This window comes from Caretta caretta, chromosome 6 (genome assembly GCF_965140235.1).
Source record: "Caretta caretta isolate rCarCar2 chromosome 6, rCarCar1.hap1, whole genome shotgun sequence".
Classification (NCBI taxonomy): Eukaryota; Metazoa; Chordata; order Testudines; family Cheloniidae; genus Caretta; species Caretta caretta.
The window spans coordinates 28,198,246-28,214,558 of record NC_134211.1 but is presented as its reverse complement, the minus strand read 5'-3'; the positions used below and the strand labels follow the sequence as shown (position 1 = coordinate 28,214,558).

The 16,313-nt window shown below is 43.5% G+C and overlaps 2 protein-coding genes across 4 annotated transcripts in view; one reads left to right on the top strand and one right to left on the bottom strand.

Moving 5' to 3' along the window:
• Positions 1–3,741, bottom strand: part of USH1C (USH1 protein network component harmonin) — a 99,844-nt gene extending 96,103 nt beyond the window's left edge. The window contains exon 1 of one of the 3 annotated variants that reach the window (XM_075129352.1): positions 3,528–3,741. In XM_075129352.1, the coding sequence (XP_074985453.1) occupies positions 3,528–3,563 (36 nt within the window). In that variant the 5' untranslated portion in view covers positions 3,564–3,741. The remainder of the gene's footprint in view (positions 1–3,527) is intronic. The other 2 variants (XM_075129351.1, XM_075129350.1) reach the window with 2 other exon arrangements.
• Positions 3,742–14,790: 11,049 nt separating this feature from the next.
• Positions 14,791–16,313, top strand: part of OTOG (otogelin) — a 169,837-nt gene continuing 168,314 nt past the window's right edge. The window contains exons 1-3 of the mRNA XM_048854861.2: positions 14,791–15,123; positions 15,374–15,434; positions 16,016–16,070. Coding sequence (XP_048710818.2) covers positions 15,057–15,123; positions 15,374–15,434; positions 16,016–16,070 — 183 coding nt within the window. The 5' untranslated portion in view covers positions 14,791–15,056. The remainder of the gene's footprint in view (positions 15,124–15,373; positions 15,435–16,015; positions 16,071–16,313) is intronic.

Genomic DNA, 16,313 nt, shown 5'->3' with positions numbered 1-16,313 from the left:
TTTTTGAGATGGGACGATCACATCTGCATTCAGTATTCAAGATGTGTGCATACCATGGATTTATAGAGGCAACATGATATATTCTGTTTTATTATCTACCCCCAACATTCTGTTTGCTTTTTTGACTGCCACTACACATTGAGTGGATGTTTTCAATGAACTATCCACAATGATACCAAGCTCTCACTCGAGTGGTAACAGCTAATTTAGACCCCATCATTTGATACGTATAGTTGGGATTATGTTTTCCAATGTGCATTACTTTGCATTTATCAGCACTGAATTTCATCTGCCATTTTGTTGCCCAGTCACCCAGTTTTGGGAGATCCTTTTGTATCTCTTCGCAGTCTGCCTGGGACTTAACTATGTTGAGCTGTTTTGTATGATCATCTGCAAATTTTGCCCCTTTTCCAGACTATTTATGAATATGTTGAATAGGACTCGTCCCAGAACAGACCCCTGGAGGGCACCACTATTTACCCCTCTCCATTCTGAAAACTGACCATTTATTCCTACCCTTTGTTTCCTATCTTTTAGCCAGTTGCCAATCCATGAGAGGAGGTTTTTCATTGGGTGGTGAGGAAGAGTAGGATGTCACACTTACTCAACCTATAGTATTTATTGATATAAAAATTAGCTCAGTGAAAACCAGTGCAGTCAACAAACCCAACCAAACAACATGTCAGGATGCATAATACTGAAAATGTTATAATGTCATTGTATAAATCAATTTATTTATATGCTTATCCTATCTCAAAAGGATATAGCAGATATAGAAGGCAATCAGAGACAGATGATGAAACCTGAGGCATGGAAAAACTTCCATATGAAAAGAGACTGGACAGATTGGAATTGGTTAACTTACTTAGGAGTCCAAGTCAGAGATTTAGGACAGAATTATAGAGAATAATGAGTAGTACAGAGAAGATCATCTGAGTACTTCAATTTGCACCCTTAAAATACAAAAAACAAGAAGGAATTCCATGCAATTAAAAGGAAGCAAATTTAAAACTGATAAAAGAAAACACTGTTGTCACATTGCATAATTAATCAGTGGAACTTGCTACCACAGGATATCACTGAGGCCAAAAACCTGTAGGATTAAAGAGTATCGGACGTTTATATGGATAAAGAGAACATTCACAGTTACGTTAGACACTAAAAAAACAAAAGGAATGTAAACCCTTGTATTTCAGGGAGTAGGCCAACGTCTGGCAGGCATCAGGAAAAAACTTCCCCTAGGAGCAGGTTGTTCCATACTTGCCCATTATTGGAGTTTCTTTCCTCAGAAGCATCTAGTACTGGCCACTGTCAGAGATAGGATTTTTGACCATTGGTCTAATCCATTCTAGCAATTCCTGTTACTATCAGTGCAGGCATTACAGGTTTAAAAATCAAATGCATTATTACTAGACCAATGCAGAGACAGAAAGATACTTTATGTAAGTATGAACACACCGTGGCATATAGAAATTATTATTTTTTCCTAAATGAACTTCAATAAATGCTCCATTAAACCTAGAAGGGATGCAAACAAACCAATAATGAACAGTGTGATATTTCCTGCCCTTTCTAAATTCTGACAAATTGGAAAACAAATTGATTCTAAGGAGTTTTGGTACAATGAATATCTGTGGCCTGGTTGTTTAACATAAGTTAATTAGAGCTGTCCTTTGCATAAGGGTATATATAAGCTATTACTTGAAGTGTCAAATGTCACAAGATCACATGTCTCAGAGTTCATATTACCTTGATGCAGTTACAGAGAATGCTTTGAAAAATAAATGCAGACACTTTCATTAAGAAATAAAACATTATTAACAGAGTCACAAAATAGGGTTTGTTAATATGGAGATACTATGCACTCATTATTTCAGGGAATACTTACTACAGTTGTGTAATTTTAAATCCTAGGATACAACTAAGTAAATAATTTCCTTGTGGATTGTTTTCACACTATTTAAATCTATGACATTTCTTTGCTTGTAATTTACAATATTAATAAAATGTATCACTCACAAAATATTTTAATTATATGTGCATAGTAATCTGATATTCAGTTGAGATTTATTTATTCTGTAGAAAAAATATTGTGAAAAATATCAGAGCTATGTGATCTCAAAAACTGTAATGCAACTGAAATAATGCAACTTGAAAGTTAAACTTTCAAGGCATACTGCAGGGTCCATTTGTTTCTCCTGGCCTTTAAGAAGAGTTAGAGGATACCGAAGCACTAGGCAATATGTTGGGATATAATTTACATTTAGGGCTTCTGCTTGGTAGAAAGGAAGAACTGATTAACATTACAAAATCAAATACAAATGTAATTTGATTGATAGGAAACACAGAACCTGTGTAAGGGCATATTTTACTGTTCTAACTCAAAAGAATAAATATTTGAAGTTATGGGTGCAAAACAGATTAAAATTAATATTACTGCATCACTAAAACCATGCGGTTTAACAGTTTAAGCAAGAGGCCTCATCCTGAAACTCTTTATTTAGGTGGGTAGTCGTTACTCTCACATTCATCCTATTTACTTTCACTGAAGTATGTTGACAGTAAAGATTACTTGCATGAATATTTGTTAGCAGAACTGGACCCAGGATGATTTATAAATTATTGCCAACATGAAAGGGAATAGGTCCACAGTCCAAGACCATAATTATTGCCTCAGAGACACAGGCCTATCAGATCTGTTGCCCAACCCAATGCAGAGTTAGAGACAATGATGGTTAACAAGGCAGACATTTTATTAGACATTTGTAATCATTGTCATGCAAATTGGGCTGCTAGATACATAAAGAATATTTGCACATGATTGCGCATGGCCTACTGGACACATAAAAGTAAAGACCAAACAGAATTCCTCAACATCACTGGCCATCAATGCTGGTTCCTGCAAATGTTGATTATTTGGCTTTGGGCTTTCAGGCCTGGGTTTACTTTCCCCATTGTGAACTGGCTAGTATTGATTTGATTTGACTCAGATGAAAGAAACAAAACAACTTTTGTTTAATAAAGGCAGCCCTGCCAACTTGCCAAGTCTCATATCTTCCAAGGGACACTTATTTTTTCTGAAGGATTTTTAAATCAACTTGAAAAGTCTCCTCTTCTCTTGAGGGAGTATGTTGTGTGTTTTTCTGTGACATTTATCAAATTAACCGTGTCTGTTTTACACCGCCCCGGTTTGGGAGCCCTGTAATCCAGGTCAAATTCAAGAGATAGAAGACGGAACCAGCCAACTTGTCCGGCACGTTTCAATCAAGCCAGCGACTTTCTGTGCTTTGAACTAGAAGTGCTGCCCGGGAGTGAAGTCCCAGGGCTCTGGGAGAAATGCTTTGTTCTGCTTCAAGCACTTCACGTTCACTCCCCTCCCCAGGATCCGGGTTAATTGATACCAAGAGTCCACAGTCCCAGCAAAATGTCCCCTCGCCTCTCCCAGCGAGCAGCAGCCACCGAGTGTGGTGAGAAAGTTACCGATTGCAAAGGGCAGAGCGGGGCTGCCGCGCGCGCTGCTCTCTTACCTTGTGCCTGAACTCCCGGGCCACCTTCCGCTCCATGACAATGGGGGGCCCCGAGGCTGCGGCTTTCCTTGGGCTTGTTTCCTGCTCGCGGGCAGCTGCTCCTGCGGCTCCGCCTGGTCCCCGGCAGACGGGCGAGCGGTGCAGAGCCCGGGCCGTGCGCTAGAGGGAGCGGCGCGGCAACAGGGCACCTGCAGCTCAGCAGGGCGCTCACCACTTTCAGTCCCCTCTCCACCGCCAGTTCCTCCTGGCTCCCCTCCGCGTCCAGCCCGTCTCCCTCCTCTCCCGCAGGTAACCCGTGGCCCGCAAGAAGCCGAGCGAACGAGCAGAGAGAGCCTTGACCAACAGAGAGCTGCTGAAGCTCCGCTCTCCTTCTCACCCATTTTTGTAACTCTTTTCCTTTTCCCTGTGGCCAGCAACAATCATTTAAAAAAACAAAAACAAACAAACACGAATCGGGCTGCCCAAACCGGGATATTGACTTACAAATCATGAGTGTTCTTTTAAAAAATACGTTTTGAAAGGGTTGTTGTTTTTTTTTTTGGGTGTGGGGGGGGGGGATTGAACCTTTAGGGTATACTCAGCCAGGTCTTCAAGCATTTCTCTGCATCCATGACAGCATTGCCAAATCTGATGGATTTGATCAATTTAGTGTTTTTCTTAAAGCCCTAGGTGAATACTCCAGACATTTCAGCTTTCATAAAAAACAAGAAGTTTTTAACCTTTGTAGTTGAAGCTCAAACGCTCCAGCACCAGGTGGCAAATAAAAGAGAACCCAGTGTAGGTTTCTGTTTGTTTCTTAGGGCTGCACTGATTCGTGATTTCTGAATGCTTGGGGTTGTCAGTACTACCACAAGAACAAAGATATATTTTTTTAAATCGATGTTGAGATTTTTTTTAAATGGATGTTGAGATGTTGAGAGAGAGCCCATCTTTCCAGGGGCTGGGGCTTTAATAAAACCAACAAACATTGCCAGACTAATGACAAAAATCACTAGAGCTGGCAACACTGTGATAATTCTCTTGGGTAAGGCTGAGAGCATGAAGAATCCAGTGAGAGTTTATTGAACCAAAAACCTTGGCAATTTCCCATATGAGTTTTAAATCCTGGCATTCTTGGTATGCTGCTCTTTGACCACACTAGAGTGAAGAGGCTCAGCACCTGGTACAATCTGTTTGGCAGTTTCTAAAGCATTGGTGACATCAGTAATATTATTTATCAATGCAAAATATTTGGGGCCATAAACCAACTTTTCATCTGAAAAGAGCAAGTCATAAACACCGTGGTGTAATTTAAGTGACTTTTCTTGCATCCTATCAATACAAATCAGATACAAAGTTATGACAAACTATAAAAACAAGTCTGCCAAAATAAGGGAATTTAGATATATTTGTTTGCTATTCTTTCAGTCCCTCCTTTAGTACTTAGTTATTGCAGCTGACATGGACCTGATCTTAATTATGAGAGCAATCCTTATTCAGATGAGCAATCCCACTGAAGACAGTGGTTCCTCATGTGAGTAAAGTTACGTACATGCTTAAATGTGTATAGGACTGGAGCCTAGGAGCTTCTAAAAAGAAAAGAAAGATTGGGCCCCTGGTCAGGAGCCCAGTTTGAGGCTCATTTATGTCAATAGCAAGTTTTCCATTGATTTCAGCAGGCTTTGGATCAGGCCCCAGATGCAATTCCTAAACACAATGGGAAGAATTGAGGTAGATATGATAGCAGCCTTACCTCTGCATGCTTTGCTTTCAAACCGGCCCCACTTTAAAAAAACCCAGTTTTTATGCTTTTTCAGCAATACACATTCATTTACTTAATAAATATGACCTAATAATATGCATTTCTATAAACAATGTTACAGGGAAGTTACATTATTATAAATAGATTAGCCAACAGGAAGACAGCAGGGGTGGTGATGTGGGATTCTGATTGCCGCACAACAGCAATGCAAATAAATAAAAACTCAACTTAGATGGTCTCCAAAATACATTTTGTTAAAAACTGTATACTTATACATTATGAAATGTGCTATATGCATATAAATTGTTCAATTATAACATATACTGTACTAACAGGAATAAATTGCAGACCAAGAGAAGACTAGGCTGAAAATTCTGGTCGCCACCACACTCTCTTTGCATTATTCTGGAACGATAAATGGAGTTGGAAACTGACCGCATCTCACAGAGTTGACTCCTGCACCACCTCCTCTGCATCCAGAGAGAGAGAGAGTGAGTGTGTGTGCGCGCGTGTGTGGCTGGCAGATAATTTATTGGAGATGTTAAAAGTTGTCTGAGTTTAAACCTGGTTGGGGTAAAACCTGTAACTGGCTCCTTCTCTTCTGCCTCACTACACCAGCAAAACACAGGCATTGCAGAAGATGTGGACCTAGGGCTCTTACTAATATTTAAGAGGACAAGAATGACACATTCAATATATCCACAGATCTTTAGTAGAGACACATAATATTTTCCTGAAACATAGTCAAGAGCCTGATCCTAATGAAAGCCAACACACAGCTGAATGAAGAGTAAATGCACACAAATAGTTGACAGAATATTTGATGCAGTTTATATTATAGATGGAACTGGTGGCACTGCTTATAGTCAAAGCTGCCTTACACTTTCAACTATAAGACCCTGTTTTCAGTTGCTTATAACTTTACCAGACTTGGACAATTGAAGCTGTAATTTTCAGTGCCTCAAGCTGATTTTTTAAGTTTCAGATAAAACAATTCAGCTATTTCCAAAAATGAGATTAGTGGAAAAAACGCTATTTAGTCCAAATTAAAAAAATCCTGACAACTGTTTGAAATGCTCTAGGACCTCCATGCTTTGGAGCAAGGACTTTACATTTAGCAAGAAAGTTGCACCTTGTACTGTTCCCATGAAAAGTCACCCAAATTAGGGCAAATTATAAGCCTCTGAAAACCTCAGTTCTCACATGCTCATTGGAGATTTTGGGAGTTTGGTGGCTAAATCCTGTGAAGATTCTCCTTGCACTGAGCATGCACCATCTCACAGCAGTAGTGGCTGAGAAGGACTTCCCTGAAATTACTTCTCTCAGCTAGTGGGAACTGATAGGCTGCTCTCAGTCCTATGCCCAGTACCACAGCTGCCTTGTGCCCTGCTGGCACCCAGCCTATGTGGAGAAGAAAGCTGCCTGAATTGAATGCAGAAGGGACAAGAAGTGGGCCTAGCGGAGGGCATAGATGAGGCAAAGAGCTTGGAGTGGAGAGTCTAGGCCTGGGACATGGATTTCATGAGAGGGTGGGGCTGGGTGGAAGACAGACTGGAACTGGCTGGGCAAAGAGCCTGGGAGCCGGGGTGGGGGTAAACAGAGACCAGATTGGGAGCCACTGAGACCAGACAAGGAGCTGACAGGGGAGACTAAGACTGGAAGCCTGAGAGGACTGAGATAAATCAAGAAGTTGGAGGTGGGGGTGCAGGGGAGCCTGGGTTAAGGAACCTAGGAGACTGGGGTGTAGAGTTTGGTGTAAGAGTGAGATTGGATGAGGATCCTGGAGAGGGAGTCTGGCAGGCAAAATGAGAGGAAGATTGGGACAGTCCTGGAGCCTGAAGAGAGAGTTTAAGACAGGAATTTGGAGCATGGGGAGGAGAAGGAAGAGGACTGGGACAGGGCCAGGATGGAGGAGACAGGGTCAGGCTTGGGAAGCACAAGAGCTGAAGGATCTGTAAGCACTAAAGAACACTCCCTGCCAAAACGTGGGGTCAAACAAACAAACAAACAAGCACACCCTTAACTTTATTGCAGGTTGTATCTTCGTTAAGCCTAGGAAGTAAGAGAGATGAGAGAGGTGAGTAAGATCCTTTATTGGACCAACTTCTCTGGCGGAACCAGGTGGAAGGTACAAGTTTTCAAGCTATACAGGGATCCCAATTCATTTCAAGCGACTGCCTCCAATATGTCTTGTCCCTTCTCCTTAATCTGTCGCAACTTGTATTTAGCTCAGGCATTCTGCTTCCTTCTCCAGACATGAAGAAAGACTCTATGTAGCTCAAAATCTTTGCCTTCCACTAACAGAAGTTGGTTCAAAAAAGATATTAACTCACCCATCTTGTCTCTCTCATACTTATCTTTAGGCACATGGGTAGGCTGAATGCCTTCAATGAGACTACTCATGCATGCAGGACCAGGGTATTAACATGGGATTGTGCCAGATAAATGATTTTAGTGGGAATTAGATGCTTAACCAGCTTAGGCACCTTTATACATCCCACTAGGTGCCACTCTGTATCTTCGGTTTCAGAGGAACAGCCGTGTTAGTCTGTATTCGCAAAAAGAAAAGGAGTACTTGTGGCACCTTAGAGACTAACCAATTTATTTGAGCATGAGCTTTCGTGAGCCACAGCTCACTTCATCAGATGTGATGAAGTGAGCTGTGGCTCACGAAAGCTCATGCTCAAATAAATTGGTTAGTCTCTAAGGTGCCACAAGTACTCCTTTTCTGTATCTTCGGGTGCCTAAATACTTTTGAAAAGCTAGTCCCAAGTAAACTGATAGTATGCATTGCAACACACTGGCAAGTAGCTTCTAAGCAGAGAAGTGATTAATATGGCATTTCGGTACACAGACTTTCAAGCGAGACATTTTCACTGCAGAATGCAGAAATAGGTATGCAATATATTTCAATTCCATCTCATTCAAATGTGACACCTTCCACAAAGTTATAGTCAATGAAAAGTAAAGTAATTATGATAGTAAATTATTTTTAAACACTGTATATCTGAAACCACAAGGCCTGATTTCAATCTTGCCTGCCCCAGTCTCTCCCCTGCCTCCCCAATCAGCATAGCTCCATTACCTAATTGGGATCAGAATCAGGCCAGCGTGTCCTAACCCAAATCTGCTTCAGTCCTCCTAGGCTGATCTCATCTTGGGAATTTACCTTGCTAGTATCATTTAAGGCAGCAGTTCTCAAAGTGTGGGTTGCAACCCCGTTTTAAGGGGATTGCCAGAGCTGGTGTTAGACTGGCTGGGCCCAGAACCGGAGCCTGAGCCCCACTGCCTGGGGCTGAAGCTGAAGCCTAAGCTGGAGTCCCACTGCCCAGGGCTCAGGCTTCAGCTTCAGCCCTGGGCAGCAGGGCTCAGGTTACAGGCCCCCCCACGGCCCAGAGATGAAGCCCTTGGGCTTAGGCTTTAGCCCCACTGCCTGGAGCAGCAGGGCTCAAGTAGGCTCAGGCTTCAGTCCCCACTCTTGGGGTCATGTAGAAATTTTTGTTGTCAGAAGGGAGTCATGGTGCAATGAAGTTTGAGAAGCCTGGATTTAGGGTTTATTCTCCTGTCACTTGCACTGGTACTACAGCAGGGTAACTCCAATAACTTTAACAGAGCTACTCCTGATTGACACATAGAAATGCAAAGAGAACAAAACTTATAGCCTACTTGCTTCCTCCTGTAGACAGAATGGCATTTTGCATAAAAATATAGATATGATAAAGCAAATACCACCATACACAAGCTGGAAGGAACAAGAATCAGTCAAATTCATTCTATGGGGAATGCATTTATTCAACTCCTTTAGAAATTGCCCTAAGTCCTTCCAGCTGATAATGCCAAATTGCCTATTGGTAGATCAATGCTAGCCAAACCTACTTCCTTCTGTATGTTATTAAACTGTGCTAATGCCCTCAAAGCCTTGTCAATGCTACAAAAAATTATCCAGTGCTGACACTGCATGTCAGCAAGGGGAGCAGCTGAAGATGTTTTAATTTTAAGTGTAGACCAGGGCAAAAATGTATTCAGCACCATTTCAGAAATCATTGTTAGAGCAGAGGTACCTCCATCATACAAACCTCTTGTCTTCTCCCTATAGCAACCCCAGCACCAAGGGGCACTTTAAGGCTACTTTTCCCAACCACAAGATGCATGATCTTATCTTTCCCTTGTCTCCTACATAGATAAAATAACATGAAAGGTAGCAAGAAGGCCAGTTATACATAATGTATAACTTATCTGCAGAACTCACAGCTGCAAGATATTATGGAGGGAAATCTTTTTGTAAGAGGATTAGACATATAAGATTGAAAGATAAAATAACTACTTTTTTCATGCTTCAGGTGATAAATTGGTCAAGTGAAGTCAGAAAGAGCAGGGGTAATGCAGTGTTAGATGTATTATGGAGATTTTATACCTCCTCTGGAGCATCTGGTAAAGAACTCACTGGAGACAGGACAATGGACTTGATGTACTATTGGTCTGTTCTGGTATGACAGATGTCACGTTACTGTGTGTATAAGCACAAATATATATGTATACAAGTCCACAAACCCATCCCACCTTCTGAAACAGCATGCTTGAGATCTGTAAGCTAGTTCTGAAGGTTACATTATTTCAAATATAAACCATATTAAAATTTGATGCAACTCTTTTTTCCTTGTTAGCTTTGGGGAAGAAATTCTGTCTTAACAAATATAGCACACACAGACATCAAAATGGGCTTGCTGTTGGTTCCAGACGTTGTTTTTTGATCCTTAAGGAAGTGGAAAAGATAGACAATGCAATCCTTATTACTTACAACCAGTAGAAAGGTTTCAGTGAAAAACAACAACCCTGCATACTTTTATAGTTGGTCCCAAAAATGGATTGCATTATCTATTTTGCCTGTGTCACCTGGATCCTGCTGCTTTTGATCAGTTTTCATAATTTCCATTGATGTCAGTGGAATCAAAGGCAGTATACCCTGTGGGCCAGTGAGAGGAGATGGTGAATATGGGTCCTACCTTGGACTGAAGGCAGTGTACAGCCTAACATACCTGTTTGGGATTATTCAGAAATAATTGTGGAGAAATTAAAGAGGAGAAACCTTTTCCTGTCTGTCTTTCTCACTTTCAGTCTCCCCAATGTTTACAGATTGATATTTTCATCAAGAACTCCATCTCTTTTCCATCATTTCAGTAGAAATGAAACAATTGTTGCGGCAAGAAACACAATCCACAGAGACAAATTACAAAGGCAGAAAAAAAATCTTTTTAATGACTTACTGTTAACAGACTTCCTAAAGCAGTCAGAAAAGGACTCTTTTCATTTGAGACAGTTCTCACCTGGCACTGGCAGCCTCTAAAGACTCTGTTATAAGATATGCAAACCTGAAGAATAAAGGGGAGTGAGGGGACAGCAGATGGAAGAGGGATAGAATAAAGAAGAAGGGAGGGAGACAGAGAGAGAAGGGATCAAAAAGAGGAATGATAGAGAAAAGAGGGAAAGATAGAAGAGATGAGTGAGAAGTAAGAAAGAGGTAGGAGAGAGGGGAAGGTGGGTGTGAAAAGTATTTCCACACAGAGGCAATGAGAGGGATGGAGCTCAGGAGTGTGAGTTTACAATGAGAAAGGAATAGGGTTACCAGAGACTGTGGAAGTCACGAATATCAGCCTAGCCCTACCTATATCAGCTTACTCTGACCTACTCTGTTCTCTCCACACCTTTCTCCCTCTCTCACTTTGATGTTCAATGATAAATTTGCAGCTGGGAAACTTTTATGCTGATGCTAGCATAAGTAATCCTTCTACTAAGCCCTGAGGAATACTTGCTGGAAGCTGGTGATAATTGCTTGAAGGTGATAGTGGCAGATCCTTCTAAATTCTCAGCATCTGGGTCTGGTGCTTGAGTTTAGCCATGACAAGCTCTAGCTTCTGTGAATTTTTTGTGTGGGTATGCGCTTATAGGGTACAGAGGGTTGCATTCTTATTTCAGAATTATGATACTGCTAAGTATTTCTGAAATATTAGGAATGTCTCAGCATGAAACAAATGAATGTGAATAACCTGAAAGAAAATTCATCAGCAGAAACCATTTTCCTGAATTTACAACATATCTAGGTAGGAGGAATTGCAGGTTGGTGAGTAAAACACAAAACCCACCATATCTTCATTTATTCCCACTGTTTATTCTCTCTCTTTAGTATGTGGTTTCCCTCTTACAGGAACTTTTCCCCCTCCCATTATGCCTTCCTGAGACTGGCCTTTTAAATTTGGCAGAGCTAAACAGCTCCACCTTTAAGTAGCCATTTAGTAACTGGATGCTTGTTGTATCTTTCTCTCTTTACTTTTTTTTTTTTTTAATATTTCTGAGAAACTGGTATATTTGTACTTGAATAATGTACTGATATGTTATCAGCTCTCTTAAGTGTGAGCTTTATAGAAAGCTTCCTGAATACAACTCTTTATTCATAGTGGATTTATCTAACTACTTAGCCATGTATATATGGTGCATGCTACCAATGTGATTTGCTTTTGCCTGAATCCAGCTCTTCTGAAATAGGTATTAGTTTTTGATGGATTTTATTGTTAAAATTTTTCATGTAACTTTTCCATCTCCTCTCTGACAACATTTGATCTTGTAGTCCTGGTAGGGCTATTGCCTTCAATGGGAGTTCTGCTTGGGTTAGGACTGCACAATAGGCCCTTACTGTGAAATGAAGGAAAGCTTGGACTCTCTTGCAGAAAGACTTCTCTACGTGTTCTTCTATTTGTACAGTACTTGCCCTTACATATGGCATCTGCTATCAATAGGAATAGAACTGCTGACCAGCCCTTGGTGTAATCTAGAAAGGATAGGCAGCAGAGACATCTCCATTCAGTCACCATTCTCAATTATTCTGGAATGCATTTCCCACTGCTTGCCAGAATACAATTGTGGCATCCTTCCAAGTAAGACTCAAAGCTTTTGTCTCCTTTTTAATTTATGCTGTTTTGCCCTTTTTTAGTATCAGGTGATCTTCAGGGCACAGTGCAAGGCTTTTGTTTAATTAGGGCCTTTAACTAGCTCCTGCAATTTGTCACTAAGATTCTCATCCCAGAATTCTGCATTCAGTGCAGCTGTAGGCTTGGGCCCTCACTGCTCATGGTTACATGCAGAGTATACATTTATTAACATGTATTGTACATTGGAGTGGGTTGTTGGGGTTGTTTAGTTGGTTTTACTCCTGCTGTAGGATATCTATGGCCAAGTTAAAGTTTTACTAATTTTGAAGGTATGTAAAAACCCTTGAACACATGCACATAAGGAATTTTAGTTTTTATCATGTTTAAAATAAAAACAAGGAAACTTCTAATATTTCCATATATTTGTCTTTAATAGTACTTGCCACTTCTCTAGTAGCTTGTATCTCTAGTACCAGATCAGAGGATCTTGATGTGCTTTACAGGTATTCGTTAATTTAAATTCCGCATTCCTCTGGGAGATGTAACTAAGGACCTACTCCTGTTCCCATTGAAGCCAATGGCAAAATTATAATTGATTTCAATAGGAGCAGGAATGAGCCCTAAAAGCCCAAATTCTCGCAATGAACTCCTACTGTCCAAGCCCTGACATCTGCATGGATCCAGGTGCAAAATCAGATCCTAAATGATGTGCTGAGGGTCACACAGTAAGTCCGTAGCAGAATGGAGAAGAGAAACTATACCACTGGACTTCTAGTCCTGTTTGACCACTAGACTCTCCTCCCTCTCTGATATTGTTTATACAAAGGAAGTTTCTGAAAAGATTTAGTGAACTCTCCCTCTGTACTCCTAGAACCAAAGCATCCCATAGTGTCTTAAAATAACATATATAGAAGATGGAAAAATATCTCAGAACGTAAGAACTGCCGTACTAGGTCAGACCAATGTTCCATCTAGCCAAGTATCCTGGCTCCGGACAGTGTGCAGTACCAGAGCTGCAGAGGGAGTGTATGCAACAGGGAAGTTGGAGTGATACACCCCTGTCTTTCCTTCCTGGCTTCCGGAAGTCAGAGGTTTAAGGTTGCCCTGAAAATGGGGTTGCGTTCCTGACAATTGTGGCTAATAGCCATTATTAGATCTATCCTCCAAGAACTTTATTTCTTTTTCTGAACCCAGTTACATGTTTGGCCATCACAACATCCCATGCCAATGAGTTCCACAGGGTAATTTGAGCTGTGTGACACAGTACTTCCTCTTGTTCTTGTTATACCTGCTGGCTATCAATTTCATCTAACACTGCTGTATTCGCTTTTCCCATATCATTCCTGTTTTAACAGACCTCTTACCATATCCCCCCTAGTTGTCCCTTTCCTAAAATGACAGCCCTAATCTTTTTAGGTTTCAGAGTAGCAGCCGTGTTAGTCTGTATCTGCAAAAAGAAAAGGAGGACTTGTGGCACCTTAGAGACTAACGAATTTATTTGAGCATAAGCTTTCGTGAGCTACAGCTCACTTCATCGGATGCATTCAGTGGAAAATACAGTGGGGAGATTTATATACACAGAGAACATGAAACAATGGGTGTTACCATACACACTGTAACGAGAGTGATCAGGTAAGGTGAGCTATTACCAGCAGGAGAACGGGGGTGGGGGTGGGGGACCTTTAATATCTCACTTTACCTGATCACTCTGGTTACAGTGTGTATGGTAACACCCATTGTTTCATGTTCTCTGTGTATATAAATCTCCCCACTGTATTTTCCACTGAATGCATCCGATGAAGCGAGCTGTAGCTCACAAAAGCTTATGCTCAAATAAATTCGTTAGTCTCTAAGGTGCCACAAGTCCTCCTTTTCTTTTTGCTAATCTTTTTAGTCTCCCCTCATATGGAAGCCATCCCATCCCCTTGATCATCTTTGTTGCCCTTCTCTGAATCTTTTCATACAGTGCAGTTATGGTCCCAGTGATATATAAAAGAACATCTTACTCAACTGTTTTATGTCTATTTGATTTAAATAATGAAGAAGATGCCCCTACACAGCTCTAAACACCCCCATGTGTACAGTACTGAATATTACAATGTAACCCCAACACCACTATTTTGGGGGCTGGACTAGATGACCTTTTTAACTCCCTTCCAGTTACTCCTACTTTTCTATGATTGTTTAGAATCTTATCTGCTGACCTTGGTACCAAAAATAAATGTTTTAGTCCTGTTAGGACTGTAGAGCAATAGGGTTATGTGAGAACGAGCTCCTCCAGACTCAAATTACAGGGGCAGACTCTTTATTACTGATCATGCACAGGCCAGAAAAAAACAATAATTTTAGCTCCCCAGGTGTGTTCGTCTGGCTGGGTGGTTAGAAAAAAAAAATCAGGTAGTTTTACTGGTAAACAAGGCCAAGGCAGTCTGGAGTCACTGACACTGGATGAGGATAGAATCCCATGTTACCGGGTCACTGTTCAGACTAGAACCGCCCTTGAGGTCTCAAGTGATCGTGAGGGAGTCACCGAAGAGAAGGAGGGGGTGGGACCAATTGGGGGCCTTTGATAGCGGCCGAATGATGGTAATTAGAGGAGGAGTCGCAGGGCCCCGGGCGTGGGGGGCTGCGGAGAGGTCTGAGTTGGAGGAAGGGACCGGGGAGAACAGCCAGACGTAGGAAGAGCAAGCGAGGGCTTGTCCGCCCCGCTCTTCCCGCCGCCCTGCAGAGCGGCGCGCTCAGCCGCGCCGTGATGTGCCCGGCGTGCAGGTAGGGGAGCAGGCGGAGCGGCTCCACCTCGCTTTCCGCCGGAGCGCGCCTGCCTCTTTCTCCGGGGGAGTTCAGCCTCCCGCTCAGTCCGACCGGATGGAGCCCCACTTCCAGCCCAAGTGGCTTCTCTATGTTGGGCTCTCCTGCGTCTGGATCTCCCAAGGTGAGCGGCGCCTCAGGAAAGGGGGGCGCTCTGCTGGGAGCGCGGGGGGGGGGGGTGGCTTCGTCCCCCGACCCCTTGGGTTAGCGCGCTGCCCGCTGCCTTTCTCCGGCGGGGGAGAGGAGCCGCAGGGTACGCGCAGCCGGTGGACAGGGGATGGGGCTAGAGCTGTGGGGGAGCCGGGGAGAAAAGTGGCCCCGCGAGAGCTCCGGGGGAAGCAGCCCTATAGCTAACCCTGGCTACTGTCTTACAGCCCGGTCTGCATGGAGCGCCGGGGCGCAGCCCGCGCCAAGCGGGAACCCTCTGCTCCCCAGGTAAGAGGCTTCAGCGTATTGGCTCGTTATCATCTCCGAAGGGGCGGGCGGGGGCTGCTATGGGGCTATTGGCGCCAAGCTTGGGTGGATTTTTTTCTGCGCCCACTAGAGCTGCTTCAGCTACCCGGGGGCTTCTTGGGGACCCCCGTTGCCTCCCTCTCTGCTGCCCCTCCAGGGACACCAGGAGCCTGATTTGAAGAGCAGATGGGATTCTTCCCTCGTCTTGCATGGCAGGTCCGGGGGGGGTCACAGGAGCCCCCTGTGCAGGGAACAGCCCGGACTCTCGGTGCTCTGCCCTGTGCGCTGTGCAGCTGGTCATAATTGGGGGCGCGCTGAGCAGCCGTCAGGGTGGGCTCAGTGGCTTAGGCGGGCCGGGCCTGTGGCCTCAGAGGCTAGAGAAGCCCCCGGGGAGCTGTGGCAAGGACTCTGGTGTAGCCCCCCGGGGTCGCCTTTGGAGCCTGAGAACGGCCGCAGCCGTGTAGGGCTGAAGCGCAAAGTCGCTGTGTGAGGGTTACGCCCGAGTAGGAAAGGTGCGGATTACCTCCGCCGAACAGACCCAGCCTTGTTCTTCTCTTCCCCAGGAACGGCAGCCGTGCAGCGCCGCGGAAAGGAGATCCCGCTGCGCCGGCAAGGCAGGTAGGCGAGGCGCAGCCCCTCAGCTGGGGGAGCCCTTCCATGCAGGCCGAGCTAGTGCACAGCTGCAGCTCGGGCCACGCGTTAGCTATTCATGTGTAAGGGGAGGGAGTCCGCCCGCTGAGAGCGTGAGCTGCGCTTATATTCCATCATGTTCTCCCGGCCTGGGAGACAAACTCCCTTTCCTTGTCAGCTGGGTCAGACAAGCTGTGCTCTCACAGGCCTGCAGTGAGCTCGGATTGTCTT